Source organism: Copadichromis virginalis, linkage group LG12 (assembly GCF_057382275.1).
Source record: "Copadichromis virginalis isolate Kocher_CV1m ecotype Utaka linkage group LG12, C_Virginalis_male_GT1.1, whole genome shotgun sequence".
Lineage (NCBI taxonomy): Eukaryota > Metazoa > Chordata > Actinopteri > Cichliformes > Cichlidae > Copadichromis > Copadichromis virginalis.
In genome coordinates this window covers 37,315,458-37,341,200 of record NC_140629.1, presented here as the reverse complement: position 1 = coordinate 37,341,200, position 25,743 = coordinate 37,315,458, and the positions used below count along the sequence as shown (strand labels likewise).

The following is a 25,743-nucleotide window of genomic DNA, read 5'->3' as shown; positions in this document are numbered from 1 at the left end:
AGTTGCACAGATTTAAATGACTTCCCACCTGTTTTACAAACTATCATTGTGCAGAATCTACGGCATCCGTCTTGCACATAATTCATTAAAAAGACAAAACGGCAGAAACCGGCTTGAAACGTTCAGCTTGCATAACGTTTGAGTCAAACGGCGCCTGCCAGCACAGTACAGACGGTAGCGACCCAGCCAGAATGAAGTGGTTGGTTGAAGAAAATAGCAAAGGCACCAGGTGGGAGTGGGTGGCAGAGAGGAGCAGTCTTCTGGGCTGTGAGAATGGCCATTTGCACCAGGGGGGGTCCGGCTCCACACTTATCCCCTGCTTCCACCACAGAACGGCTGACAGGCAGACAATGTACAGTAAAGCAAAAGAACACTGGAAGGCGATGAGGACAATCTGCTAAACAATGCTCGCTCACCAAGAGCACTTCTGTTCCGCCATGTGGAGCAAACTGGACTACTTCATCACCCCCCTCTCCACCATTCTCAAAGAAAAAAAAACCCAACACCACCCTCTGATTTGTCCTTGGCATCAACTGCGTCTTTATCCCAAGTCTTTCTTAGAAATAAGAAAAGATCCCAGTACTGCTAAAGAGGTAACAAATAACATCTTAAGCTCCAGTTAAAACCTAAAGTTCGACGTTAAGTCACCACCCACGATTTCTCATCCGTGACTTGCGTGCGGTTAGTTTTTAGTCCACATATGAGTCCCGAAACTTGCAGACAGGATGTGGATGTATACGGCTGCTACCGCTCCCTGCCAAATCTGGCCGTGTGGCTTAAAGATTGTGCTATTTTTGCGGGGGAGGATCGCGACTGGGCCATGTGTCATGTGGGTGAGAAATATCAGCACCTCTCCTTATGCTCTGAAGGCTTCGGATCTCTGAAGGAAACACTTAATTATCTGAAGTTTAACTCGCTCTGTGGGATGGCATCCGTGTGCTTTCTGTCTGTAGCAGAGGTGTGAAGTAACCGAGTGCATGTAATCGAGTATTCACCAGAGTATTGTTTAAGCGACGCAGAAGTATCTTTACTTTAGTTACTTATAGCATCCTGTGATTTCATGGTTACACGATGTTTTTCACCCTAAATTGTGTCGCTGATTGGAATCCACATATGACGAGGACGACCGCGTCGCTGTTACCTTTATGATTGCGCAGGATAAAAACTTTAAGGTCAAGCTTGCAGTGTAAGAGGATTCTGTCTTTCAGTTGACTTGGACGCTTCGCAGTTTGTCTGTGGTCTGGTCTTTTTTACACCATCAAACACTTGATGCTCGAAAAGTTAAACCGTAGGACACCAGCCTCACGCTGACACGTCTATTTTTCCAGCACTTCTTTATTCTAATTTAACAGGAAAATGTGTTACAGTGAACGCCACCTTTAGCATGAAAGTCTCTCAATGCGGTCACTTCTCAAACCCACTTCCTTGTAATCATATTTTTAGGTGGCTGTTGGCAGAAATATTTGTTTCATCACTAGTATTTTTAAAATAAAAAATCCCTTGTAGATGTTCTCTAAAGGTTTAGTGTATATTTAATTTGCCTGCTCAATATTTCGTGCTCCTTTTAACCGACGACCCATCACGCCCTTGTGATTGATTTCGGTATTCTAGTGAGGACGAGTGAAAGTGTGTCACGCCCTGCTGCTGGTTACTTAGAGCTTCTTTGGATTTTAGTTTGTTAACTGAATTTTATAGTGAAACCTTACTGAAGAAATGCACTTGTAGTTTATGTTGGCTTAAATAAAAGTATTGAGAAATCATTGTTTTATAATATTAAAACTAAATAATTCCCCCAGTACTCATCAGATCTTGTCATTTTTTAAATCCAGCTTAGTCAGAGCTTATATCTATATATGAAAATGTGTAATTTTATATATTCTATTTCATTCATTTCTCATTTTATGTCTTTTATTACAGTTCTAATGTAATTTTATTACCCCCAGTTTTGGGGAATGTCACCATAGCCATGTCTTCGTCCCTGCGTCGGTGTGTACAGGACTCAGAAACCAGCCATGTTTGTTTAAAAAAATAAATTATTAATAATTCATGAGGTGACGAGCGAGTGCTCGGAGATGACAGAGCGGTACTGAATGTAAACAGCGCTGGCTGTACTGCGAACACTTGACGCCACACTGTTTGGTCAGACACACATCAAAGTGTCCAACGTGTCGTTTAACACCCTTAAAAAGTCACAGGTACAAAATATATAGATTCTATACTATATTTGCGCCTGTGTATGTGTGCGCGTGTGTGTTTGTGTTTGTTCGTGTGTTTATGCGTGACTCACTACCACAACATGTTTCCTGTCTTATTAATCACTTCCTCAGTCCCACAGAAGCTGCTTTAAGTCATCCACTAATATTAGTTGACATTAAAAGAGCCCCTTCTGTTTGGTTCATTATTAATGCGTCTTTAATTCCCTTTAACTGAACTGAACTGATGTAAAAGCTTTATATAACACTGTCTGTCACACTGACACATTCCCAGCTAGTCTGAGAACTTCACGTGTTTGATTGTGGCCGCGATGGTTTGGTAAAGACGACAAAGGACAGAAGTGCAGATTTTTGTACAGGATAATAAAACGTGTCATATTACAGGGTTTTTTTTAGTTGTTATTATTTAAAACAAGCAACTAAATGAGACATTTAGAGTATTGCTTCTGTTTGTTTATTTAAAACGAATCCATGTCCTTCTGTTTTTCAGTCCGAGAATGAGAGTCTCATTCATCGTTTTCTCTGCCCAAGCCAAAGTCCTGCTGCCTCTGACTGGAGAAAGGTACCAGAGTGAACCCTAAATGGCACACAGACATGTATATGCAAATACACATACACTGTACTCACTAAATACACACACACACACACACACACACACACACACACACACACACACACACATATATATATATATGTTAGGGGTGCAACGATACTCGTATCGATATTGAACCGTTAGATACAGTGCTTTCGGTTTGGTACGCATATGTAGCGAACAATACAAAATGTTTAATTTATTTTATCAACTTTTCTTCTGATGATGATGCTGTCTGTGTTGAGAGCTCAGTGAATCTGCGTTCGACTACTCTGCCTAGGCTGCACTGTCGAGCGCAGATCCACTGAGAGCAGCACAAGCTAGCAAGACAGAAGCTAAGCTCGTTGCAACATGGCAAATTGAACCTCCCCCACCCTCATTCAGATCTGGCCTTTGGAACTATTTTGGTCTTCATGTGACGTATGACCCTGAAGGTAAGCGCGTCATGGACTAAAGTAAAACAGTATGTCGGATGTGCCACGCAATGCTCAATTACATGGGTGGGAACTAGTGCGTTAGCGCAGTTAGCTCAGTTAGCTCGTTAACGTGTTGACGCCGTCCAGCCCCATACACGGGGCGATCCGTGGTAGCTCGTTAACGGAGATTTGCCGTGTTGTGGCGTTAACGTCATTTCAGATTAACGCTGACAGCACTAGTGGGAACACAACGAATAGGACTGCACATTTACTCCGACATCATCCTAGTGCAAAGACAAGTGGAAGCAGACAAAAACAACAAGCAGCATGCTACAAACTTTACCCGAGTCATTTAGACAGCCGTTAGCACCTGATTCTCCTTATGGGGACCTGATATGTTTAATATGCTGCTGAGAATATAGCCCAGAAGAAGCTATAGTATAGCTTTTATTTTGGAAAGAGACATTTCTCTGTAATAAACTCTCTTTTCCAAAGATGAGGGATTTCTCGATCAGATTTATTATTTTATTACTTTGTTGTTTCAGCAACATTAAATTTAAAAACTGTACGTTTGAGTTAAAATCTATATTTATAATTTTAATAAATGACAAATTTAAAAAGGCATGAACATTTTTTTGTATCGAAAAAATATCGAACCGTGACACCAAAGTATCGAACCGAACCGTGAATTTTGTGTATCGTTGCACCCCTAATATATATGTATATATATGTATATGCACATGTAAATACATATATAAGGTGCATTATGCATGAAGTGGTAACTGTAACTTCATGCATAACTGCTTCTTTTTTAATTAAAATTGCAGAAGGGTTTTATATATTAATGTTGGAATTGAGTATTTTCACATTTTCATCATCCTAAAAAGCTTAAATGTGAGGATCAATGATCTGCATGATAACTACTGATTTAACATTCTCACCCAAGAAAAGGAAAATGTTTATTTACTTGATCTGAATTCCAATTCTTTAAATTAATATTAAATACTTTGACAAATAATAATAAAAGCATTTTTAAGTGTCTTTTATTTTTTGGTTTTTACCACTTTAGGGTATAAATAATTTGGCAAGTGGTTTACTGTCGTATTTTTATCTGCACTGTCATCAAAACCATATCTAAATTTAGCACTATTTTTAAAAAAATGACATAAATAACACTTTAGACAAAAGTGTGATGTGTCTTATTTCTGGAAAGTGAAACTTTTTAATACTTATTAATATCAGATTAAGAAAACAGGGGATGCACAGATGACGTGAAAAGACACTGGCATCTGCACTGGAAACATTTTGGAACATGGCTGATGCTGAGAGTTGTTATTATGAAGAATAAAATAAGTGGTTTTTAAAGATGTTGGAAATGTCTTTGTTATCTTTGAACATTAAGCCAAACAGCAAAACTGATGCGAAGAACAAGAACAGTAGCGTAACTGTAATGATGATATTGCAGTCAACAAAGCCGATGTTGGTCAGAATAGTGAGTGTCATCATGTAGCTGCTGTAAAGACATTTTACACATCAGTGCTGCCAGAGAACACGCTGAAATGTGATTCGGTGTCAACACGTGGCGTGAGCCGCTAAGCGTTTCTTTATATCGTCAACATTTTTAGACACGAGATTGAAGAAGGTCTGCGGCTTCTGAAAGATGTGACTCCAGCAGGTGAAACGTATATGCACAAGGGAATCGAACAGGTTAGTTTTCTCTCCTTTTACTTTGTAAAGTAATCGTAAAACACAAATCTGATAAAATGCTCGTCACCAATCTGGTCTTGCAGGCCAACGAGCAGATAAAGCAACAGTCGCTCAAGTCCTCCAGCATCATCCTGGCTCTGACAGACGGGAAGCTTGCAGTTTATGTTCACGAACTGACTGTAAAGCAGGTGATTTTCATTCTGACCACAGCTCTAAATGTAGCTTATCTCCCCCCTTCCCTTGCTTTCTTACCTCAGCGTAGTTTAAAATTAAACTCTGCATTTTTCCTCATTCAGAAAATAAAAACCTTTTTTTTTTAACTTATTCATTTGCAGAAGTATCAGTTCATCTGTTTATTTGCACTCTGTTTCATGATGTTTTTTCTTTTTTTAAATTTCAACCTGTTGCACATCATCCACGCATTTATTTGAACTGCAGGCTGACGAAGCGAGGAAATATGGCGCTCGTGTTTACTGTGTGGGTATCAAAGACTTTGATGAGCAGCAGGTAAGAGGGCTTTAGTCTTAATCTAAACATAAGACGAGTCTGTCGCTGAATGTGTGCTCAGTGGTTCCGGTTCTGGTGTAAGACACATTGGCGTGTTGGAAGAGTGTCAGGAAAAGGTAAACATCATCAGTGCTTTTACCTGTGCGGAAAAACCAAGTGAAGTAGTAGGACACCCAAACATGTTCTCGCTGTCAAACTTTCACCTTTTAAAGGCTTGAAGGTGGTCGGAAAAAATAATAATAATTTACATTAAAGCAGAGAACAGAGTCTTCGTGACCTAAAGCTTGAGTTCATGCCGGGAACACCGGATGTACAGTTGAGGGAACATATGAAGTCTTTGCAATTTCCAGGATTTCTGCATCGATTACTCTTAAAATGTTGTTGATTCTTCTTCTGTTATTATAGACAAACACCAGCTGAAAATACTTCTAACATGTAAATAGTTGTGCTTTCTCTGCCTTTCTGAATGCTTCATATAACTACTTGATGATGTGGAGGAGCTTTGGACCTGGAGCCATATTTCTGGGATGTCTTCATCCCTGTCAGCTCGATCAAATTGTAAATTCAGTGTTTACACATCGATTTCAAGGAGCAGGAGGACGCAGCAAAGCAAAACCAAACCATGATGCTGCCTCTGTCATGCAGAGCGCACTTCCTTTAGTCCTCCACTGTACAGGAAAGCCCAGCTTTAGTCTCATTTGTTGAAACTTGAGATGCTGCAGTATTTATTTGCAAAGCTTCCTTTGGTCTGTGTCAGTTACTGCAGACACAACCCCTCGGTTCATGACTGAGCTTATAGTGTTTGGTTTGTTCAGGATCGCCACTGCTAACAGCTGCAGTGTCGCTGGATTTCTTCCATTTGTAGACACTTTATGTTTGTATTAATAAACACTCGCTTCATTAGAAATTCCTCTGTAGACTTTTCCAGCTTCTCGCGTCTCTGTGGTGCTTTTGTGAAAGCTGCTGTAATCAAAGCTTAGTTTATGCCACCCAGCTATTCTCAAGAAAAGTAACCAGACTTTGTATGCCTGTGATTATTAGGAACACCTCAGTCCAAGCAGCTTGTGGAGAACTTGTAAGCATAAAGGTTCACCTTTTTTTTCAGCCTGCAGCATGTTATTGTGAATTAGATTAAAAAAAAAAAAAAAAACCCAAACAATTCATGAATAATCTGTGCAGAAATCAGTCTAATCCAAAGCTTTTTTCTTGCACCCGTACGTGTGACCAGTTCTCTCACCTTAAATCACTCTCGCTTTTCAGGTGTTGATCTTAACCCTACAATGCCATTTGTAGCATATTTGATAGATGAGTTTCTGAGACCTGTATCTCATCAAAATGATCAATACTTTCCATTATCTTAAAATGTTATGGACAAAACTCTTTTTTTGTTTTGTTTGTTTTTTTAAAATTAACATTGACAACAAAAAGTTGCCAAAAACGCCCAAAATATCAAATGTAATACAAAAAACATATAATAAAAATATATCATACAGAGCACGATATAACAAAAACAAAATTTGGATTTTGTTATAATCTCATTTCCAAAAAATCTGAATTTTCTGCCTGTTTTTTGTTGCTTTGGGTCTTACAGGGTAATATTAGTTTCATTCCCAGTGGTCGGTCATTATTTTCCCAAAATAAGTTGGAATACTGTACATGACTTTCTAGGACATGATATTTAAACATTTACTCTTTTTTTTAGACCGCATGATCAGTTATTACTTTTCATACTTTTTATTTTTGGACAAGCTTCCTTTTGAAATGGAATGAGAGGGTGCATAAAGAGGGTGCACGCTAATATTTTTGGCTCATCGTGTGTTTGTTTTTCACAACATTAAAGAATGCGTGGAAATTTAAACCACTCTGAACTTTAAAATAACATTAAATTGAGGTTAATTACATTACAAATACTTGATACTAGCGATATGACCAGAAACTAAACTAATACACAGTAAATGAACGTGTGATCATACAGGAATAGTTAAAGTGTGTTTATACTATTAAGCCAGAATAGCAAATTCTTAAAGGTTGATTTAGCGTGTTGCCGGATATTATATTAAGCAGTACAGAGACCACAGGAGTGTAACTATTAAGGCTTACTGTGAGCTTTTGTTGTCATTAGAAACTGTGGAGTAAAAGCACCATTTCTGTTGGCTGTGAAATCGGTTATTGGCTCCTCACACCGTTCACACTATTTTTATTGTATTTATTATTTGTCTCCGTAGCAAATGATGAGTTTGTGCTCATATCGTAAAGTGACGTCAAGAATTTCTTCCCTCTAATGTCACCGATGCTCAGTGCTGTCTGCATTTTTACTGTCACTCTTCCAACATGGTGGCCTGTCCCTTGTAACCATTGGTAACCGATCCTTTGATGAGAACTTAAGTCAAAAACAATGGCAATGTTGCTCCCAATTTGTGCTGCAATTTTTTTTTTTATAGTTGAGCAAAGTGTTTGCCACAGTCATGCCATCTGTTTGTCTCCTCCTGCCCATAATATGAAGGGAAAGACAGAGCTCAGTCATAAAGAGAAAAAGAAGAAAGCCGTGTTAAATCAGCACTGCTCCCTGTTTACTCCATTCTTTCGTGATACCAACAGCTTGCTGAAATTGCGGACACCAAAGACCATGTGTTTCCTGTCAAAGATGGCTTCCACGCTCTCAAAGGCATTATCAACTCTGTAAGTTTGCCTGACGTCTCTTTTTTTGTGTCTTCGTGAGGTAGCTTTGTCGTTCGTGCTGTAGACTAACAAGCTGTGGGTTTCAGCTGAACCTCTCTTCTCCGTATGCAGGCACAGCTCAGCTGCTAACATAGTGCACGCTGTTTGTCAATTCAGCAATTGAGTAAAGTTGTTTCCTTTGGCTTCATTGGCATTTCTCACAAATTAGAGCAAAACCTCAGTGGACTTCCTGCTAAGCTGTTTGGAAAATGTCTGTGGAAATAACTGGTCGTTGTGTCCTCTTTTTGCACACAAAGACGGAAATGTCTTAGTCACTCTGTCGCAAATTACACGCTGTGATGGGAACAAGTAGTCACTGTCCATATAGCATCCACTTCACGCTGTGTTTTTTATTGTGTCACAAGGCGCGAGTGCAGCAGCAGGGCTTCAGTAGAGCTAATTCTCATTTTTTAGATGATTTTTCAAAATAAAAGCTGGTGTAAGCCACCAGTGCGACACAGAAATCAGCGAGTCGCCCTCAGAGAGCGAGAGTCCCTTAAACAGTGTTTAAATAACGTTCACAAACAGCCGCCTCATCCTCTGCCAGCCAGTTAGTTATACTTTCCATGTGCTGCAGCTTTTAGCCTGAATGCTGTCAGCCAAGGTGGGGGTTTGTATGGCAACATTTTCACATGAGTCTGAGCCCAGAGTCCTGCAGAGCACTCTGACCCGAGCTGGACTTACATGAGCTGAAAAAGAGCAGAGCTAAATGTTGCTGTCAGACATGCAGCTGGAAGCACACAAAGCCAAAGGGTGCGACTTGTTTCTGTGTGATGCAAAGAACCACGAGCTATGATTGATGGCTCTACTTTTAAAACGACTGTGATGTACAGGAAAGTGCTGCTTTCTACCTTTGTCTTGTGAATGCAAAAATAAACAGGTAATACGGAGATACTTCATGCCAGTTCTTTATAAATGTGTTAATTTTATAGTTTATTTAGACACAGAAACATGTAAAGCTTTTAATCTAAGCACTGCAGCTGCTGTTAGCAGAGTCTCGCTCGTGCATGTGCAGCCACGATTCATTGAAAGCAGCTGTAATTGTTGTTGAACTATTGTGTGTGTGAGTAACCACAAAGATGAAAATGTTCTCATGTGTAAGTCCAAGAATACTGTCAACTGTCAGAAGTACAGACACCCAGTTTGTAACAGTTAAGATCAGAAGATAAAAGACTTTGGGGTGAATGGTGAACATGATTACTGATATTTTGAAGAAAATGCTTCAGTCTGTTTATTCTATCAGAAAGAGAGCTTTGTTCACAGGGCACTCTTGCCACTAAAGGCACATGTGCGTGTTTTTTGTGGTCTCGAGACACTCCAACCGTTATCCAAAGCGTCTGAAAGCCTGTCCGAGAAAGTCCAGGACAACAACAAAAAAGCTCGTCCCCTCAGAAGAGGAGCTGAGTGCAGTGACGCTTCCAGCATCCAAATGAAACGAGGAGCATTCCTCTCTGATTACTAATACTGGATTCCTGACTAGTTGGCCTTCTTGCTTCACTGTTGGATTTTGAGGATTTGAGATCATCTGTGCAGCCTTTTGCTGCAGGATCCACCCCGCCTCTGTGACCAGCATGACAAAACTCGCAGGAAAAAGCTCAGCAAAGTTGGGTTTCTGCACCCTCGTTTATTTCTTCTGCACTGACCCTTTGTTGTCTGAGCTGCAGGCCTTTTGGGAAAGCCCCAAATTCAACTGCTATCAGTAACTTCCTTTGCTACTGGACTGTTAAACTCTGCACCATTAGTTGTTATCTTGTGGCACTTTACTGCAAAATAATGCATATGACAAAGAGTTCATTGCCATATGAACCTTTCCACTTAATTATTTCCAGAAAGTGATTAGACTAGCCTCATCCTTGCAGAAACCCCCGCCAGTTACAACACTGGCTGAGATATTTGGATGACTTTGGGTATTTGGACGTCTGCCTCCTTTTCCCTCTGCAGCCCGTAAATAATGTTTGTCACTAGATCCCAGAGAAATGAATAGCTGCTGTTTGAGTTGAAGCAAATGGAGGCCTCTAATCTCAGCATTCAAAGCTTATATTTTAATATCTTCAAAACACCGAGGATGTAGTTTGTGGATCCTGTAACCCAAACAATTTACCAAATTTTCTTTAAGAGTGAATTTTTTCTGTATGTGTGAGATGGAATTTCTTCAAGTGGAAAATTTCACTAGATGGAAAAACAGTGTAATTCCTGAGGTCCTCCCATTATTTTAAGCTTAGGGAGGCAAACAGTCAGTTGTTTTTTTTTTTATTTCCCCCTTTTTTTTCTTTCTCTATCGCACTGCCAACGAAGTAATTAGACCGGGAAAATAGTGGCACAGAGGAACAGCAGCAGATCCTTTTCCCTCCCAGCTGTCATCTACAACCCTCTCCCCTTTTAACAATTCCATATCAAACCGTCATATTTAATAAGGCTGCTGTAAACACTTCCGTCTTCCTCTTCTCAGATTGAAGTTTAACCCAACATCAAATGAAAGGTTCAAGTGTCCTATATTGCAGTTAATATGCTTCTTTTTACTGACTGTGTACTGGGATTTGCATAGTTTGTCCTTTGTTGATTTATTGAATCATAGCCGATAGTGCGGCTCCATGACAGTGGGCTCACACAGGCTCTTTATATGGTAATGCAGGATCCCCGAGGTTTTTAATCGAAGTGAGGAACAGTAATAGTCTTGCATAATTTTCCCATAAAAGCTGACACAGCTGCTGTTCTACCTCCTGTTCTCCTCACCGCTGATATTCAGCGCTCTCCTTTAGCCTGCAGGTCCAGAGGAGCAAGACATTTCTCAGGTGTTGCACTCTAATCTGTTTTCTAAACTTGACAGAGTCGATAACGGCCAGGACTTGATGTATTTATTCTCAGCCCTCAAGCAGTAATGTTTGCATTTCATGTCCCCTTCCCCTCTTATCCTCAAGATATTAAAGAGATCGTGCACAGAGATCCTGAGCGTGGAGCCCTCCAGTGTCTGTGTGAATCGTAAGTAAATCCCGATCAAGTTTTTGGAACTCAAGTCGATTTATCCTCCACAGGAATCTTTTTGTTTTTACATGTGCTGAATGAAACAATGACATCCTTCCAATTGTGTTGAGCCTGCTCACAGACAAGTAAAACTTTAATGTTGGTAGTGCAAAGTCATATGAGAGGCCATCAGAAGAAAGGCGAAGACTTTTAAAATTCCTCCTCCGAGCTTGTCTGCTGTTTGTTTACATTCCACAGAGTCCTTTGATATCGTCCTCAGAGGGAACGGCTTTGCCCTCGGACGCAGCAATGAGGGCGTCGTCTGCAGCTTCATAGTTGGCCAGCAAACCTTCAGTAAGTGGAGAAAACCCAGAGTAAAAGCTTTATATACATACACCATGTAGTCGTTTAATGTCATAACTCTCTGTGTTCCTTCGGGTGGACTTAAGTGGACTGGTCTGTGCTGTAAACTGATGGTGAGCATGCAGGATTCAACTCTGCACAGTTATTGATTAATAATTTGAAATGACTCTTAAATATACAACACGGGTACCAATCATAGGACAGTAACTCCCCGTTAATGAACTGCTGAAGCCACATTGTCCAATATAATCATGATTACCAGTGACCAGAATGTCCTGACGAGCTCATTACATCCTGCACAACCGAGCAATCGTTGCAGCTAAGCTGTCAACACATTCACATCTAAAACTTTTGCAAATATTTGCTCAGATTTGTATTTTTACAGTGTCGTAAGTTTAAATTTCGCTCATGGCTTTAAAAAAACTACCAGGGAAGTCGAAAATCATAAAGAGGAAGTCGGCATGCCCGCAAAGGAATTTTTTATGAAGACAATATCATGTGGCTGTCTACCACAATCTGTCCATCCAGTCTTTTTTGTACAGAAATATTTTCTTTGCATGACCCGTATTTCTTTGCTCCTTCCAGTAAATATGTTTCCCAATCTTCTGACTAAAGGGTTCCAAATTAAATTGAGTTGAATCTTCCCGTTGCTCACACGGCAGGACCATGTTTTCACGTCACGTCTCCTGAAATGTCATCTTTATTTATATGCTGACAAACAGTGTTGGTCAAATTGCTTGAAAAAAGTAATTAGTAACTAATTACTGATTACTTCTCTAAAAAAAGTAATCCCATTACTTCACTGATTACTTGTTTTCAAAGTAATTAGTTACTTAGTTACTTTTTGAAAACATGATACACAACCTGAGTGTGTCATAAAGCAATAGACTTTTCAGCCCAGTTCTATTTTTTCACATCATAAAACTGTAATCACATGAAAAAGCCTCTTTTTAAAAATTGTTTTTTTTAGTTTAAATCTTTTAATTTTATGTACATTGCATTAAGCAAAAATTAAATTATATGCAACAGTCTTTGACCTGAAGACATTCTTTAACATTTAACCCTATTTTCTGCATATTCCAGCATATAAAGTAAAATATTTTTTTGTGTTTAAACTCTTTCAAATAGTTGCAAGTAAAACAGCAGAAAATAAATAAAATCAAAGTCCTGTCGCTCTGAAATCTATTGTCACCTGTTTATCAGGAGTGGGGTGAGTGGAGGTTTGCCCGGCGCCACAGCGGTGATGTCAGTGGGGGGATCCGGGGGTTTTTCTGTGAAGTTCACATTCCCGTGGCAGCGTGCTCGATGTTTAGTTTAGGGGTTTTTTCGCTGTAAAAAGAAGTTTTCTTCCCACACAGAGTGTACAGCGGACGCTAATGTCTTTGTCACTTTTTACGGAATCAAAACTCAAAGTAATGTGATTACTTCCACGCTTTAAATGCGGCATGTTCGTTCTCTCTCCCACACTACATATTATCCATTGTTGAGCTACACACATCCGTTACCACGAATGTCGCTACAAACAAAATCACAGTTTAGTAACGCAGTAACGTAGCGTGCTTACAGGAAAGTAACAGTAATCTAATTACTTTTTTTGCAATAGTAATCCCTTATTACTCATTACTTGAAAAAGTAATCAGATAACAGTAACAATAACAGGACTTTATATTGCAGAGTAAAAACCAGTACGTGATGGGGAAAAACTCCAACAATAATATGAACCCTTATGGACAAGCACTTGGCGACAGTGGGAAGGAGAAACTCCCTTTTAACAGGAAGAAACCTCCAGCAGAACTGGGTTTAGAGACGGGCTTCCATCTGTTGTTAGAGGGGAAAGAGAAGAGAGCAGAGGCAGATGGGACAAAAGGCGCACATGGGAAAGAACAAAGCAACCACCAAACCTTAGAATATGCACTGTGGACATTTTTCCTCCCAAAATTTGGAAAATAACCCAAAACTTGCAATAATAATTGCAGACTAACCCAAAATCTCAGCAATGCCCTAAAAGCAAACAGTAAGTGTTCCATCTGCACTGATCTCAGCAAATTGTGGTTAACGTTTTTGTACGCTGCATCCTGAAATAGCTGTCTGCACTCTGATTAAAGGTTTCCCCAGAGCCACACTCGCAGTAACAGACACTCCACCCTCTTTCTCCACTGCTATGAATGGATCTTATGTGTGTTCATTTATAGTGGAAAACCTATGAGGATTTATTGTCTTTTAAGGACGTAACGTGAGCGACACAGACATGGAATACAGTATGTGTTGGAAAATCTTCATCTCGCTGAGAGGTCGGAAATGGCAAAACAAACCCGGCCCGGACATGTCTGTTATCTCACTCATCTCAATGATCTGAATTCAACAGAAGGAAGGGGGGGATGTACAGTAGGTCACCGCGCTCCTTATTTTGTGCTTGCAGTCTGTTCTGATAAGAAATCCTTTTTTTAGGAAGCAAACGGGATTTGGCACCTAGAGCCAATCTTTTAAAGCTCTCATTTGGCCGTGGGATCTGTGGGATCGGTGACTGCCAATGACAACACTTCCATCCTTGTCAAGTTATTTTTGATTTTCAACATTTCAACTTGACTAAAATACTTGGAACATATTTTTTCCCTTTAAAAAATAAATTCATCTGATTTAGGAAGCGGCCATTAGCAGATGTCTTCCTGTTAGTCCTTTCTCAGTTTAGGCTGTCTCACATTCGCCCACTTGGGGCTATTTATTCCCTTACTGGCTTTTGCATGTGTTCAGTCCAGACCTTTTTAACAGTGGGGCACCTTATAATTATGGACAAGCATCATGGCAGCTATGGAACACAGCACATATGTGAAGCAGATGCTTCACTCAAACCAGTTGGATCCCTCTGTAGAAAAGGAGGAACAAGTTTCAATCATCAGAGTGACCTCTGTGACTGGAGACGCTTCAGGTTTTTGTCAACCTGTGCTGATGAACGCTCTCAGATTATAATCCAATCATTTATTTTATTTTGTGCCCAATCGAGTCCCAGTTCCAAAATCTCATAGGATAAAACATCCTGAGCGTAGAAGAAATGTTCATTAACACAAGTCAGTTAAAATGTGACAATATCACTGATTTTTATTCAAATGGGAAAGATACAGGTCTATTTAACCTCCTAGGACCTGGCGTCCACATATGTGGACATCACATTTTGGGTTATTTAGACCAAAATACTCAATTTTGCTCTACAAGGGCCTGATATCCACTTACGAGGACGTTATACTGCTACTGTTCTATCGAAATTTTAAACGAATATCCTCATATGTGGCTCTCATTTTTCTTAAAAACAAAAATAAGGTAAAAAAAATCTGGTAATTCTTTGTTTTTACATTCATCGGGCCCCAATCAGCCCAAATATCAAAGAGAAATTAAAAATGCATGCTGTGGAAGAGTTCGGGTCTTAGGAGGATAACGCAGAGGCTCACAGAAGGCTGTTGGTTGCCTGAGAACCCCAGAACTGGCAGGTTCACCATGAGCGGAGGTCATCCTGTGGGGCTCTGGCAGCGCTGCTTTTGTTCCTCCTCTCACAAAGCAGCAGATACCTGTCTTACTGTTGGATTGATGCTGCCCCTCTCCAGCTCTCCTTACGTAACTACTGCTCTGCTGCACACTGTTGAGACTATACTGGGCGAGACCGCAAACCCAACCTGTACTGGACGCAGTTACCGTCTTGTGTCACCAGTAGACCAGAACTAGAGAACAATTGGTAAGGAAGGTGAGGAGAGAGCAATGGTCTGTGTCCACCACCATCAAAAATGTTGTCTTGCTTTTGGTCCTCCAGTGGACCTGTTGTGTTTTAAATCACACCAGAGCAGGTGAAATGGATTCGTGATGGTTTACACTTTCTAACGGGACAGTTTAGTTTAACTGGCTTTGTGTTACACCGTGGTGATCGAGGGTTTCCTTCATGTTTGACTGTGTAGACAGAACAAGCACAGATACATAAACAGATACTGTGTTACAATGCGTAATCCGTACTTACCTCATTAAACAATCTGCAAAGTTAATAATAAAACTTTTTTTTTATTTCTTCCAGCTGAGAAGCCGAGCACGGTGCGTAATGACTATCTGCTGTGTCCCGCCCCGAAGCTCTATGAAGTCGGACAGTAAGTAGGACGTTGTTTTATTGTCGTATATGGAGAAGCCGTCACAAACAGTGGAATCTCTGCTAACAGTGATGCTAAAATATCAGAGAAAGCTTTATGTGATATAGTATAATGCATCATAGTGTTGTAACTGTTCTATTTAAATCTTTTTGTTCGAGTCATGAAGAAGAAAGATCAATTTTACTGAGTGTAATTATTTTATTGTAATCGTGAATTGAAAATCAGATTCATCACCTACCATGACAGGTGACATATGTGTCAGTCATGTGTGCAGTGTTGTCCACAGCTGTGGCTTTGATGTTTTTATTACACACTTTCTTTATCGAAACAGCGTTTTAACTTTTGGCTCACTCACTTCAGAAAGGTTGAAGGGTTTTTTCTTACATCTCTTCCTTACTTTTTACATTTTAAGTAGTTGCCTAGGTAACATGATGACATCATCAGAGATGAAACCCCTCACTGACCTAAGATGTACTTGTGTGCTAAGTTTGGTTGCTCAACACCTGATGAGGCAGAGGTTCATGTGTATATCATGCAGAGCTCCAACACAACAGACCTCCAGATATGATGCAAAGGCGAGGTCAGCTAGAGGTTATGCTTCCGTGCACACCTTTAATTTAATCAAGACATTTAAAATTATTCAAGGTAAATATATATATTTCAGTATATTCTTTTTTTTGCCATAACACTTGGTGAGCATGAACAAAAGTGAACTTTCTTGGCTGTAAATATTCACTGTGCGTGGAAATGCAGCAGTGTCTTCAGGAAGCATGTTCTCAGAAACATATGACATGATATATGCAGCTCGTTTGTGTTTCTATAGATACATTTATGTTTTCATCTTGGCACGATGACAAGAAGAGACGTGTGAAGTCTCAATGACAGGATCGCGCTGGCGTCTACAAATAGGGACAATCTAAATAGATTCAATATGCTGCCCTATAAATTGTTACGGCAAAGGAAAGAAAGGAATGTTGTGTAGGATAAATGCCAGATCTCAGTGTTTGTTTTTCAGCTTTATGTTGAATTCGGGAAGCTTAACTCAGTCGGTGAATCATATATAAGGTCACGTCCTTTGTTGTAGTTACTTCCCCTTTTACCCACATCAAGAATCTTCCCCCAAAAAAAGCAAACTTCCCTTTTCTGGAGAATTTAAGCTTCTTTTGTGCAGCTCAGGTCTCTGTGTTTGTTTGTTTTCTTCTTGTTTTTATTTAAATCACACGTCTCTAAAGTTTTACTGAAAGATTAAAGTCTTGGTTTCTCTCGTGCACATTTTCTATTTTTTTCCACTCAGTTTTTCAAAAGTCTTTTGTGCAAACAATCAGCTCCTAAGTCTGTAAATTAGCTGTATGTTAAAACGCGTAAAGACGCAGTAAACAGTGTAGAAGAGACAAACACCCCATACATACAAGCCGCAAACACTCGAGTGAAAACAGTGCAAATACGCGTTCATTCCAGCCCGCGTTGCTGTTGTTTGATTTTAACGGCATCTCTTATAATCCCAAACCATAGCAGATGATCGCTAAGGCATTATAGATGGAACAACAGATTTTAATGTCCTTGCTGACTGCAATCCAATCAAAAATGTATGATTATGAGTGCCGCTGGCTCCTGAAGGTCTTCCAGCTCTAAATGAGATTGTGTATAATACAGTATGACGGCGGCGATGCCGTAACTACACCGATCCAACTTGAACCTCACCTCAGTTAATCCGCTCATGTCAAAAATCTAAAGTGTTCATGAAAACATGATATTTTCATTTTTTTTATATTTTATAAAAACAGTGGCCTAAACTACAGAGAAGAGATGGAAGCATACACATACAGACTCTAAGAAACAGCATTTAAATGCAAAAACATACATCAATGCATTAATAACACAGGTCTGAAAAAAAATTATTTTCAGTTGCATGACATATTTTTGGTCAATTTTATGAATTTTAGGGTGCTGAATCCAAAAATGATCTCCATTTCCATCCATCACATACAGTTTTTGCAAAACAGGAGGAGTTTACATTAAATAAACTACAACAGCGGTGAAAAAAATCAATTTTTATTACAAGTAACCATGCATAATTTTTCTGAGATTCCTTACTTTCCACTATGAGCAAAGTAAGCCTGATAGGACCTGCTGCCCCCCCCCCGGTATCTATACTTTGACTCAAGTATAGATACCAGATTTCAGTTTAAGGGAAACTATGCACTTAATTACACTAAAAGCATGAGTTTTGCAAGGAAACCTATCGAGATTCAGTTCAATTTTATTTAAATAGCGGCAAATCACGACAACATTCGCCTCAAGGCGCTTTATATTGTAAGGTAGACCCTACAAGATGGAATTTTAAAAATATTTTTCCTGGTTTCAGCTAGTAAAAATCTATAAGACAGTCAAAATATCCTATGAAGTTTTTTGTTTGCAGACCTGTCAGTACAGAAGCATGCATTTAAACAACCCTCAGTGTTTGTTGTACTGCTTGTACATGGAATTGGTTATTTTTCTGTTTTATTTTCAGTCTATAAAGTCTAAAAAGATCTTTTCATGTTTTTATAAGGGAGAAAAAAGATCATTTACATCACTATATAACTATCAGTTGTTTTGATTGTGGATAAATCGATCAAGTCATTATTTGATGGATTTAATAGATTCATCCTTGTTTTCTCAGTTGAATGCCACAAAAATCCCAGATCCCAGGTTATATGGTTAGGTACCTTTAAATCTCTTCAACCGGGAAGAATTCAGTGATTTTAATATAAAAGAAAACATAAATTCTTATATTTTGGAAATTTGACAGATCATTTTGGCCATTTTGCATAAAATAAAATGATATTAGATCATAATTAGAGCTGGTTATTTATTGTCTGAATATTTTAGCACTGCAATAACTGAACAGAGGAAGGAGCCTGAAGTTGAAAAGGTTTCTTAAGAATTTTAGAAAGGTCATTTGACACGTCTGTAATTTTTTACTGCACAGATAAAGTTGTGAAGTCATGCATATATTTTATATTTTTATAGAGTTTTGAGAAGCCTTGAGGATTTCTCAGCATTTCAAAGCGTCTGCTGGACTTTGTCCAGGTTCTTTCTCCTGAGTCGAGCTTAGGGCAGCCAAACACAATGTTTTGGTTCAGCCTGTAAAAAGATGAAGCGGACGCCCTACATCACAGGTCTCCAGCACCTGATAGGACCTGAGCTGACACTGATGTTACGTACCCGCCATTTGCAAAAGGCCTGCTTAATTAACTCTTGGCTGCCGATGATGACCCATTAAGTAGTTAGCTGGTACGGGTGGTGAGTAAACACATCTGCTGGAGGGGCTTTAAAAGGATGTGCGACAGATGCAGCCGTTCCCTTTTCCGTGCTCTCCATTTAAATAATTCACCATGCAGTGACAATCCCTGCACCCCGGACCACCTGCGTGGAACTCCAGAGCCCAGAAACTTCCTTCTCCTTCCATCTGTCTGCTTCTGCTCCATCACCACTGCCGCCGCAAAGGATGCTCCTTTAACACGGCTCTACTCAGCCGGAGAAGAATTGTCATTTCATCGCACAATCCTTTTCCCCCTTTCCAGCCATGTTTTGTTACACATGGGGCCTTGTCCTCGCGAGCACTGCTTGAATTTTTGTTTTTGCCTCACAGATATAAGTTGCTGGGGAACATATTTCAGATACAGCAGTCGACTGAGTTGAGGTCCTCAGCTGCGGTTTCTTGTCCCGCTGGGGTCCCGGGGCACACGGCACCACATCTAGCTTTGGCGTCCAGGAATCAGAGCGTTCCCGGTCATCGAGCTGTGCGGGAGCACTCACGGCAGAGGCGTCATCTGTGCTGACAGCTGTGGCATCAGGCTTGAAACTCTGGCATCTGCTGACACTCTATGCTCCCTCCTCCAGCCCTCCATGCGCATCCCCATTAGGAGACCCCGCACACCCCACTGGTGCTCCTCACGAAGTGTTCTCACAGTAATGGTGGAAACAAAAAAAATACCTGAAGAGGGACGTGACAGCTGCTTTACACAGCAGGTGCAGTGACGCTGATATGCTGGTGGATAAATAAGACGTGCTGCTGCAAAGAACACCGTCACCCCGTGTGCTCCCCGGGGGGTATCAAGATGTTTTGATTGAAATGTCCTATTGTCTGAATATCCCTTCATGTTGCAGCACAGGCCTGCTTCGTGTCTGTTGATTGGTTGTAACATGATCTGAATCTGGATCTGGACCCGACCGACCGTGCCTGGGCCAACCTCATCGAGCAGCCCAGGGCACTTTATACTTAACAGCGCCAATGCTCTCTGTTCAAATTCACTCAAACCTGTTGTAGGTGCAGGTCACCTGGTGCGAGTGCACATATGTCACCCATCTCTGCTTTACGTCTCCATTGGTCAGGTTTGTCCAGGAGTTTGGTCTTTCTTTTAACTTTTTTTCTTGGTGTTTCTGATTAACTGTAAAATTGGTAGAATATTTTATATTCCCTTAATCTAATGCAGATTTCTCTAAAAGCCTTTTTGACTGTCTCAGTAAATCTGTCCAACCTTTGATCTTCAACGATGGGTAAACAGATCCCTTTCCTACATGACTTTGGGGATCTTTTTGCCACGTTTTCTAGACTAGAATAGCGGCGAACCCTGTTTCCTGTCTCTTAATAAGATCCATCCACGAGAGGGAATGTACGTGGAGCTGAAAGTACCAATCAGAAGTGCTCTCAGTTGGTATTATCACCAAATTGGATTATTGGTTATAAGAAGCCGGTCAATATTCCAATTTTGTACGGGGAGCCAATTTTTAGAGCAATAGCGGTTGTCTCGTCTGGACCACATTCTCTCATCTGCTGTCCAGGCTTCGTGAGGCGATCCCTCCCATCAACTGAGCTTCAGAACTTCTGCCACACAAACACATACAGACTGATGATTCCTGGATGCCGGGTGACAGGCCCCACATATGCTCTGCTGTAAATTATTCACCCTCCTCAATTTTCACATCTTTAAGGGAAGTTTGAAAGCCATTAGCGTCACCATTGTCAGCCGCTCCAGCTGCATCGCATCACCAAAGCTTAGCGTCACAGAAGGCCTACCTTCTGATGAATTATAGCGAGCCTGGGGACAAACTTTTTCCAATGCGGAGCCAGAGGTCTGCGGCGGGAAGGAGCCTTCGGCCGTTCAGCCGGTGTCCCTGGGAAGCGGTGTCTGTTTTTGAGCGATCCCTCAGCCCTGTGACAGTCTGCCCTTTCAGCTCCCATTTATTCAAACATAACTACAAACCCACCAGCAGCTGCAGCTCTCTCCTCAGTGTCACTCATTGGCTTTTACTGTGGAAAAGTTAAATGACAGCCTGCTCTGTTTTCAATTATTCAGTTACTGGGTTGCCTCTTTAAATTCTTTTAAACCTTTTAACCCCCCCTCTCCATAATCAAATTGCTAGTATTGCATTTAAACATTTTTAAAATGAACTTTACAACTGACTAACGAAAAAGCCATAGATTCATATTCTGCGAGCAGCAGAGTGACTAATCATTAGAGCAACACTTTAATAGATTTGGCCACGCAATTACTATATTCTTTTGGTCGTCTTCGTGGAAATAAAAGTGTGTAAAAGAGAAGAGGATCTATGACTTATGCCTCTGTGTCAGAGCACATTCTGCCTACTCAACAGTAACTTGGTAAATTAGCAGTCAGTGTCTCAGAGAGGGAGGAGAAAAAAAGGCCTCGCTCACTATGGTTGGGTTGTGGTGCGTTAAAGATGTCCGGCGTTGTCGACCGAGGGAGAAGTGGGTTCGTCAGTGTAACTCGCTTGGGAGCTTTCCACCCTACACACTGCGGGGTCCACACCTCCAGCTTGATTAACAACCTGCCCACCATTATCACGGATTGATGGTGTCAGCTAAATTAGCCTCTCCCCTCATCCATTCAGCGCGAGCGCTTAGTTAACATGCAGGGACCTAGAACATCTTCGCCGAGCTACGGAGGCGTGCAGCGTTTCCAGTGATGCTTCCTGATGGAAGAAAACTGATTCTCATTCAAAATCTTCAGTTTTCAACTCTTAAAGTTACCATTCATTCATTTTCAGTCAAAAAAAGACCTTTTTCTTTGTGTAGGTTTAAAGACATGTAGCACATTACTAACAGTTTAAAGGAACCTGAAACAGGTCAAGTAAAGCCTTCCCAGCAGTACCAGAGCGTTTCTTAGTTCCCTGTTAATGATTTGTGAAAACTTCTCCCACATGCTTTTTCCTCGAATTGCAAAGTTAATCTGTCAGCGTAAGGTGTCGCGGATAAATACAACAAAATAAAACCAGTACCGGTACCAAAAAAAGAAGATTTATTCATAACACATGGGAAAAGACCCAGGGAAACAGAGTTAATGATAAAAACGATAAAATAACAACGATTAAAAACCCTGAAAACCATGAATTTCACACCCGACTCTCAACTCTGGCGGCCCGGTACCAAACGACTCGGCCCATTGGTTGGGGACCGCTGACCTAAAACTAAAAGAGCATTACATTTACTTATTATTTTGTTCATCCTGCTACGTTGTAATCCTTCACTGACTGTCACTATAAAAGTGTCAGTGTATCTGCAGCACACATAACAGAATAGAATAAATGAATAGAATATTTTGCCCTCTGTAGCATTGCCTAAAATGCACCAGCTGCTTAAATATGAAAGACCTGCATCAAATATCCAATAAAGATTTTATTTTATTTTTTTTAATATAACTTTATTAAGTAATAGATAATTTGAAAGCACAAGTTGATCATCAACAAGTTGGTGAGGTGTCAGAGCGGATCCTGCTTAAAGGTCGCTGCACTGTATTTTAAATATTTAGCGCAGTAAATAAGGTGAGGTGCAAAAAAGTCAGTTTCGAATATTTAGACGGCGCAGTAAAGGACACATGGTCTGGTCGCTCATCTGTTCAGAACCACAGGAGAATTGGTGGCCCAAGGCACTGCCTGAGGCAAAATCCACAGCAAAGAGAGCACTCTTGTTATTATTCCACTGCACCATTTTTAATGCAGGCCTCCTCTGTACACTCCCGTGCACTCACAGCTGGCCCCTCGCACACAATACCGCTCTGCGTACTTCTTTCTCTCGCCTCTTTTCTTTTTGTGTCGGAGGGAATATTTCAGGCGTTTCATTCGTTCCATATCCTGAATTCTCATTAAACCTGCGGTAATTGGATTGGGCATAATAGACATATGGAAATTGCGGTGCCGTTCATCATTAGGGTTTTAATTGCGCCCATTTTGGCTTTGCATTTTTCTCTCTAAATAAGTCTTCGGAGTTCAGGAGCCTTGTTACTGCCAGTCAAGTTACTTCACCCACACACGATGATTATGTGATAATGACAGGATTTCCTCCCACTGAGGACATTTATTTAATTCTGATTGTTGTCTTTATTGAGCATTGTGCTAACATGACTCCAGGACTTATTAGCGTTTGTGAGAACAGGATTTGCGAGAGCAACGATAGAATTATAGAGCTCTTCTATTTTTAAAGTCTTGATGCAGAGCAAAGTATTATCAGGGAGAACAACATTGTTTTCAATAACACTCAATACATATTGTTAGACTGATTAAACACACACACACGTAGCACGGTAGAAGAGAGACAGGTAAAAATAATAATGTTGCTTGGCAACAACTCGTTACTTAAAAAGCAATTAAAGCTTCCCAAACAGTGCTGCTACCTCTAAGACGGCGGTGTCAAACATGAGGCTCGGGGGCGAGATTTGATGATCCCGTTTGGCGCACCGGATGGCTTCGCCGTGTGATAAAATTACAGTGAAGTCATTAATTACACGTTTTTGTTAAAAACAAACCACGTTGCTGTTTACGGTGTAGTAATGCATGACCAGTATGACTACACATGAGTAAAAATGTGTGCAAATCTGAGCAGGATCTCTGATTCATATTAGATACAAAAGCTTTACATGTGATGATTTTATGTCTTTTCACATCCTTCAGTTAAATTGTAACTACTCCAGCTTTACTGGCTGTACAACAACTGAGATACATTCTGTGTTTTTCTGAAGAGAACTCAGGCTGTTTGTACAGGGATGGTTTGTTACATTTGAAAATTAAATAGAAAAAGCTTCTAGAATTATTTTTGGCATTTAGGCTTTATTAGAGAGGGAAGAGGAGAGAGAGGACAGGAAACCAGGGAAAGAGTGGGGTGACGTGCAGAAAAAGATCTGGAGAGCAGACTCAAAGTTGGGCTCCTGCAGTAGCCTTCAGCCAGCAGGGCGGCAGCTCTGAGCAGACTTCTTTATACTTATTTAAAAATGAGAAATTTAGAGGCGTGTGTGTTTCATATAAGCTGTGATGCTGTAGTGTTATGGCTTCCTCAAAGTGGGACCAACTGGACTAAAATGAGTTTGACATCATTGCTTTAGGATGTTAAAGGCCAGCTTATGTTATGAATGGGGTTGGGAGGTTGAATAGAGTGTCTGTGAAACATGTGTCCTAGTATATTTAAAGGTACTTTGCAGTACTTCAAAGGGGCCTGGAAAATAAAAAGTCATGTATATTTAATGAATTGAATTACATTATAATAAAAATTTACAATATTCAAAATTTCATTTTATTATTAAATCCTGATTTTATGGACACAGGTGATTTTTTTTATTTATTTATTTATTTTTGCGCTGGTTGGAGGTCAAAAAAAAGTCTTTTAGGAAAATTGCTGAGGTGACATTTAGCCCCTGTAAGACAGGACTGAGGGCACGATGTTGCAAAAAAAACACAAGCTGCAGCGCGATGCTTGTCCTTCTTGGAGATTAAAAAGATATCAGCTGAGACCCGATGTTTACAGTTGAAGTATCTTTAATCACAAAGTTTGCAAAAACAGAAAACGTATGACGAAAATTCCAACACAGTGAACTTCCCTGGAAATGCAAACGTGTTTTTCTTCTCTGACAAACGTGGGAGAACTGGCAGGATAAAGTGAGACGAGGTTTTAATGTTGTTTCCTTTAATTTCCTCTGATACTAATTAAACTCTTTCCTTTACAGGAAAATGGATGTTCTCATCAGCCTTAACAACGGCAAGTCCTTCATCTCGAGTGCCCACACCATCTCTGCTACCACATGTGTGAGTTTAATGCTGAGCTCTGATATTTCACATTCCAGATTAAACTTAAAGTCCCTTTAATAACATGAAGCTGCGTTTCCTGATTTTATAACTGAGGAAGTGATGCATAAAACATGGCCTGACTATAAGGTTACAAGTTTTCCTGTTATGTTTGAGCAGAACTTCCTTTTTTTCAGTGTTTCTCATATGATGAAGCAATGTCATAGTTTTATAGACACTTTGTGAAACATCTGCTCTTTTGTAAGACGATACGCTTGCTCCGATTTAGCTGTTATCGACCGCGTGTTCCCCTTTGTTTCTATTTCGTATTCCTTCTAACAAACTTTTAATATTTCTCCTCTAGCTTTGACGCATCCAGTTGTTTCCAGCTGTGTGACTGTTTTGCCTTTTCCTTTTCTCCTTCAGTCGGACGGCTTTGTGGTGGCGATAGTCTTCCTGGTGCTGCTCCTCCTCGTGGCCCTGGCCCTCATGTGGTGGTTGTGGCCTCTGTGTTGCAAAGTGGTGAGTGCTGCTACACCGCCTATAACCAGCACAGTCATGTTTGGTCAACCAAAACTGATAAATGAATTAAATCTGGCTTTGAGCGGAGATGAGAGCGGGTTCTCGACTGTGGGGAGAAAAACACGCTAAAGTGTTGCTGCTCTTTGTTCTGCCTCGTCCTGTAAATCTGATGAGGATAAACCCTATCACCCACTTTTTTCCCTCGTATTGCTCTGACAGCTGTAAACATCCTGTTGCGGCACATACAGCACCGCCTTGCTGAAAAAGATGAGGTCACTTGAAAAAGCATGTCTTGTAAAGTCTGACTTAATTTGGGTGAAAGATGGAGTTTAATCACCAGTTAAAAAGCACAAAGAGGTGACGGGCAGGCTCGGTGTTATTCACCAAGCCTTGCCGAAGGGAAGTGGTGCCGAACATCTGTTCAAGCTCGTCACCTCCCGCTTACCGCGATAAGTCACACTGGTTTAGCAACACCGCAGAGCACTGCAGACCAGCGGCCGATTGCTGCACATGCTATATGTGGAGAAGTCGCTTTACACAAACAGACTGTTAAAAACAATAAC

At 40.5% G+C, this 25,743-nt stretch overlaps 1 protein-coding gene across 2 annotated transcripts in view; it reads left to right on the top strand.

Annotated features, from left to right (window-relative positions):
- Window positions 1-25,743, top strand: part of antxr2a (ANTXR cell adhesion molecule 2a) — an 83,729-nt gene that overhangs the window by 7,143 nt on the left and 50,843 nt on the right. Inside the window, exons 3-12 of one of the 2 annotated variants that reach the window (XM_085476393.1) lie at window positions 2,704-2,775; window positions 4,847-4,928; window positions 5,012-5,116; window positions 5,367-5,435; window positions 8,034-8,114; window positions 11,072-11,132; window positions 11,373-11,468; window positions 15,532-15,601; window positions 24,601-24,679; window positions 25,085-25,180. In XM_085476393.1, coding sequence (XP_085332519.1) covers window positions 2,704-2,775; window positions 4,847-4,928; window positions 5,012-5,116; window positions 5,367-5,435; window positions 8,034-8,114; window positions 11,072-11,132; window positions 11,373-11,468; window positions 15,532-15,601; window positions 24,601-24,679; window positions 25,085-25,180 — 811 coding nt within the window. Of the gene's footprint in view, window positions 1-2,703; window positions 2,776-3,105; window positions 3,240-4,846; window positions 4,929-5,011; window positions 5,117-5,366; window positions 5,436-8,033; window positions 8,115-11,071; window positions 11,133-11,372; window positions 11,469-15,531; window positions 15,602-24,600; window positions 24,680-25,084; window positions 25,181-25,743 lie in introns of those variants that run through there. The other variant, XM_085476394.1, reaches the window with a different exon arrangement.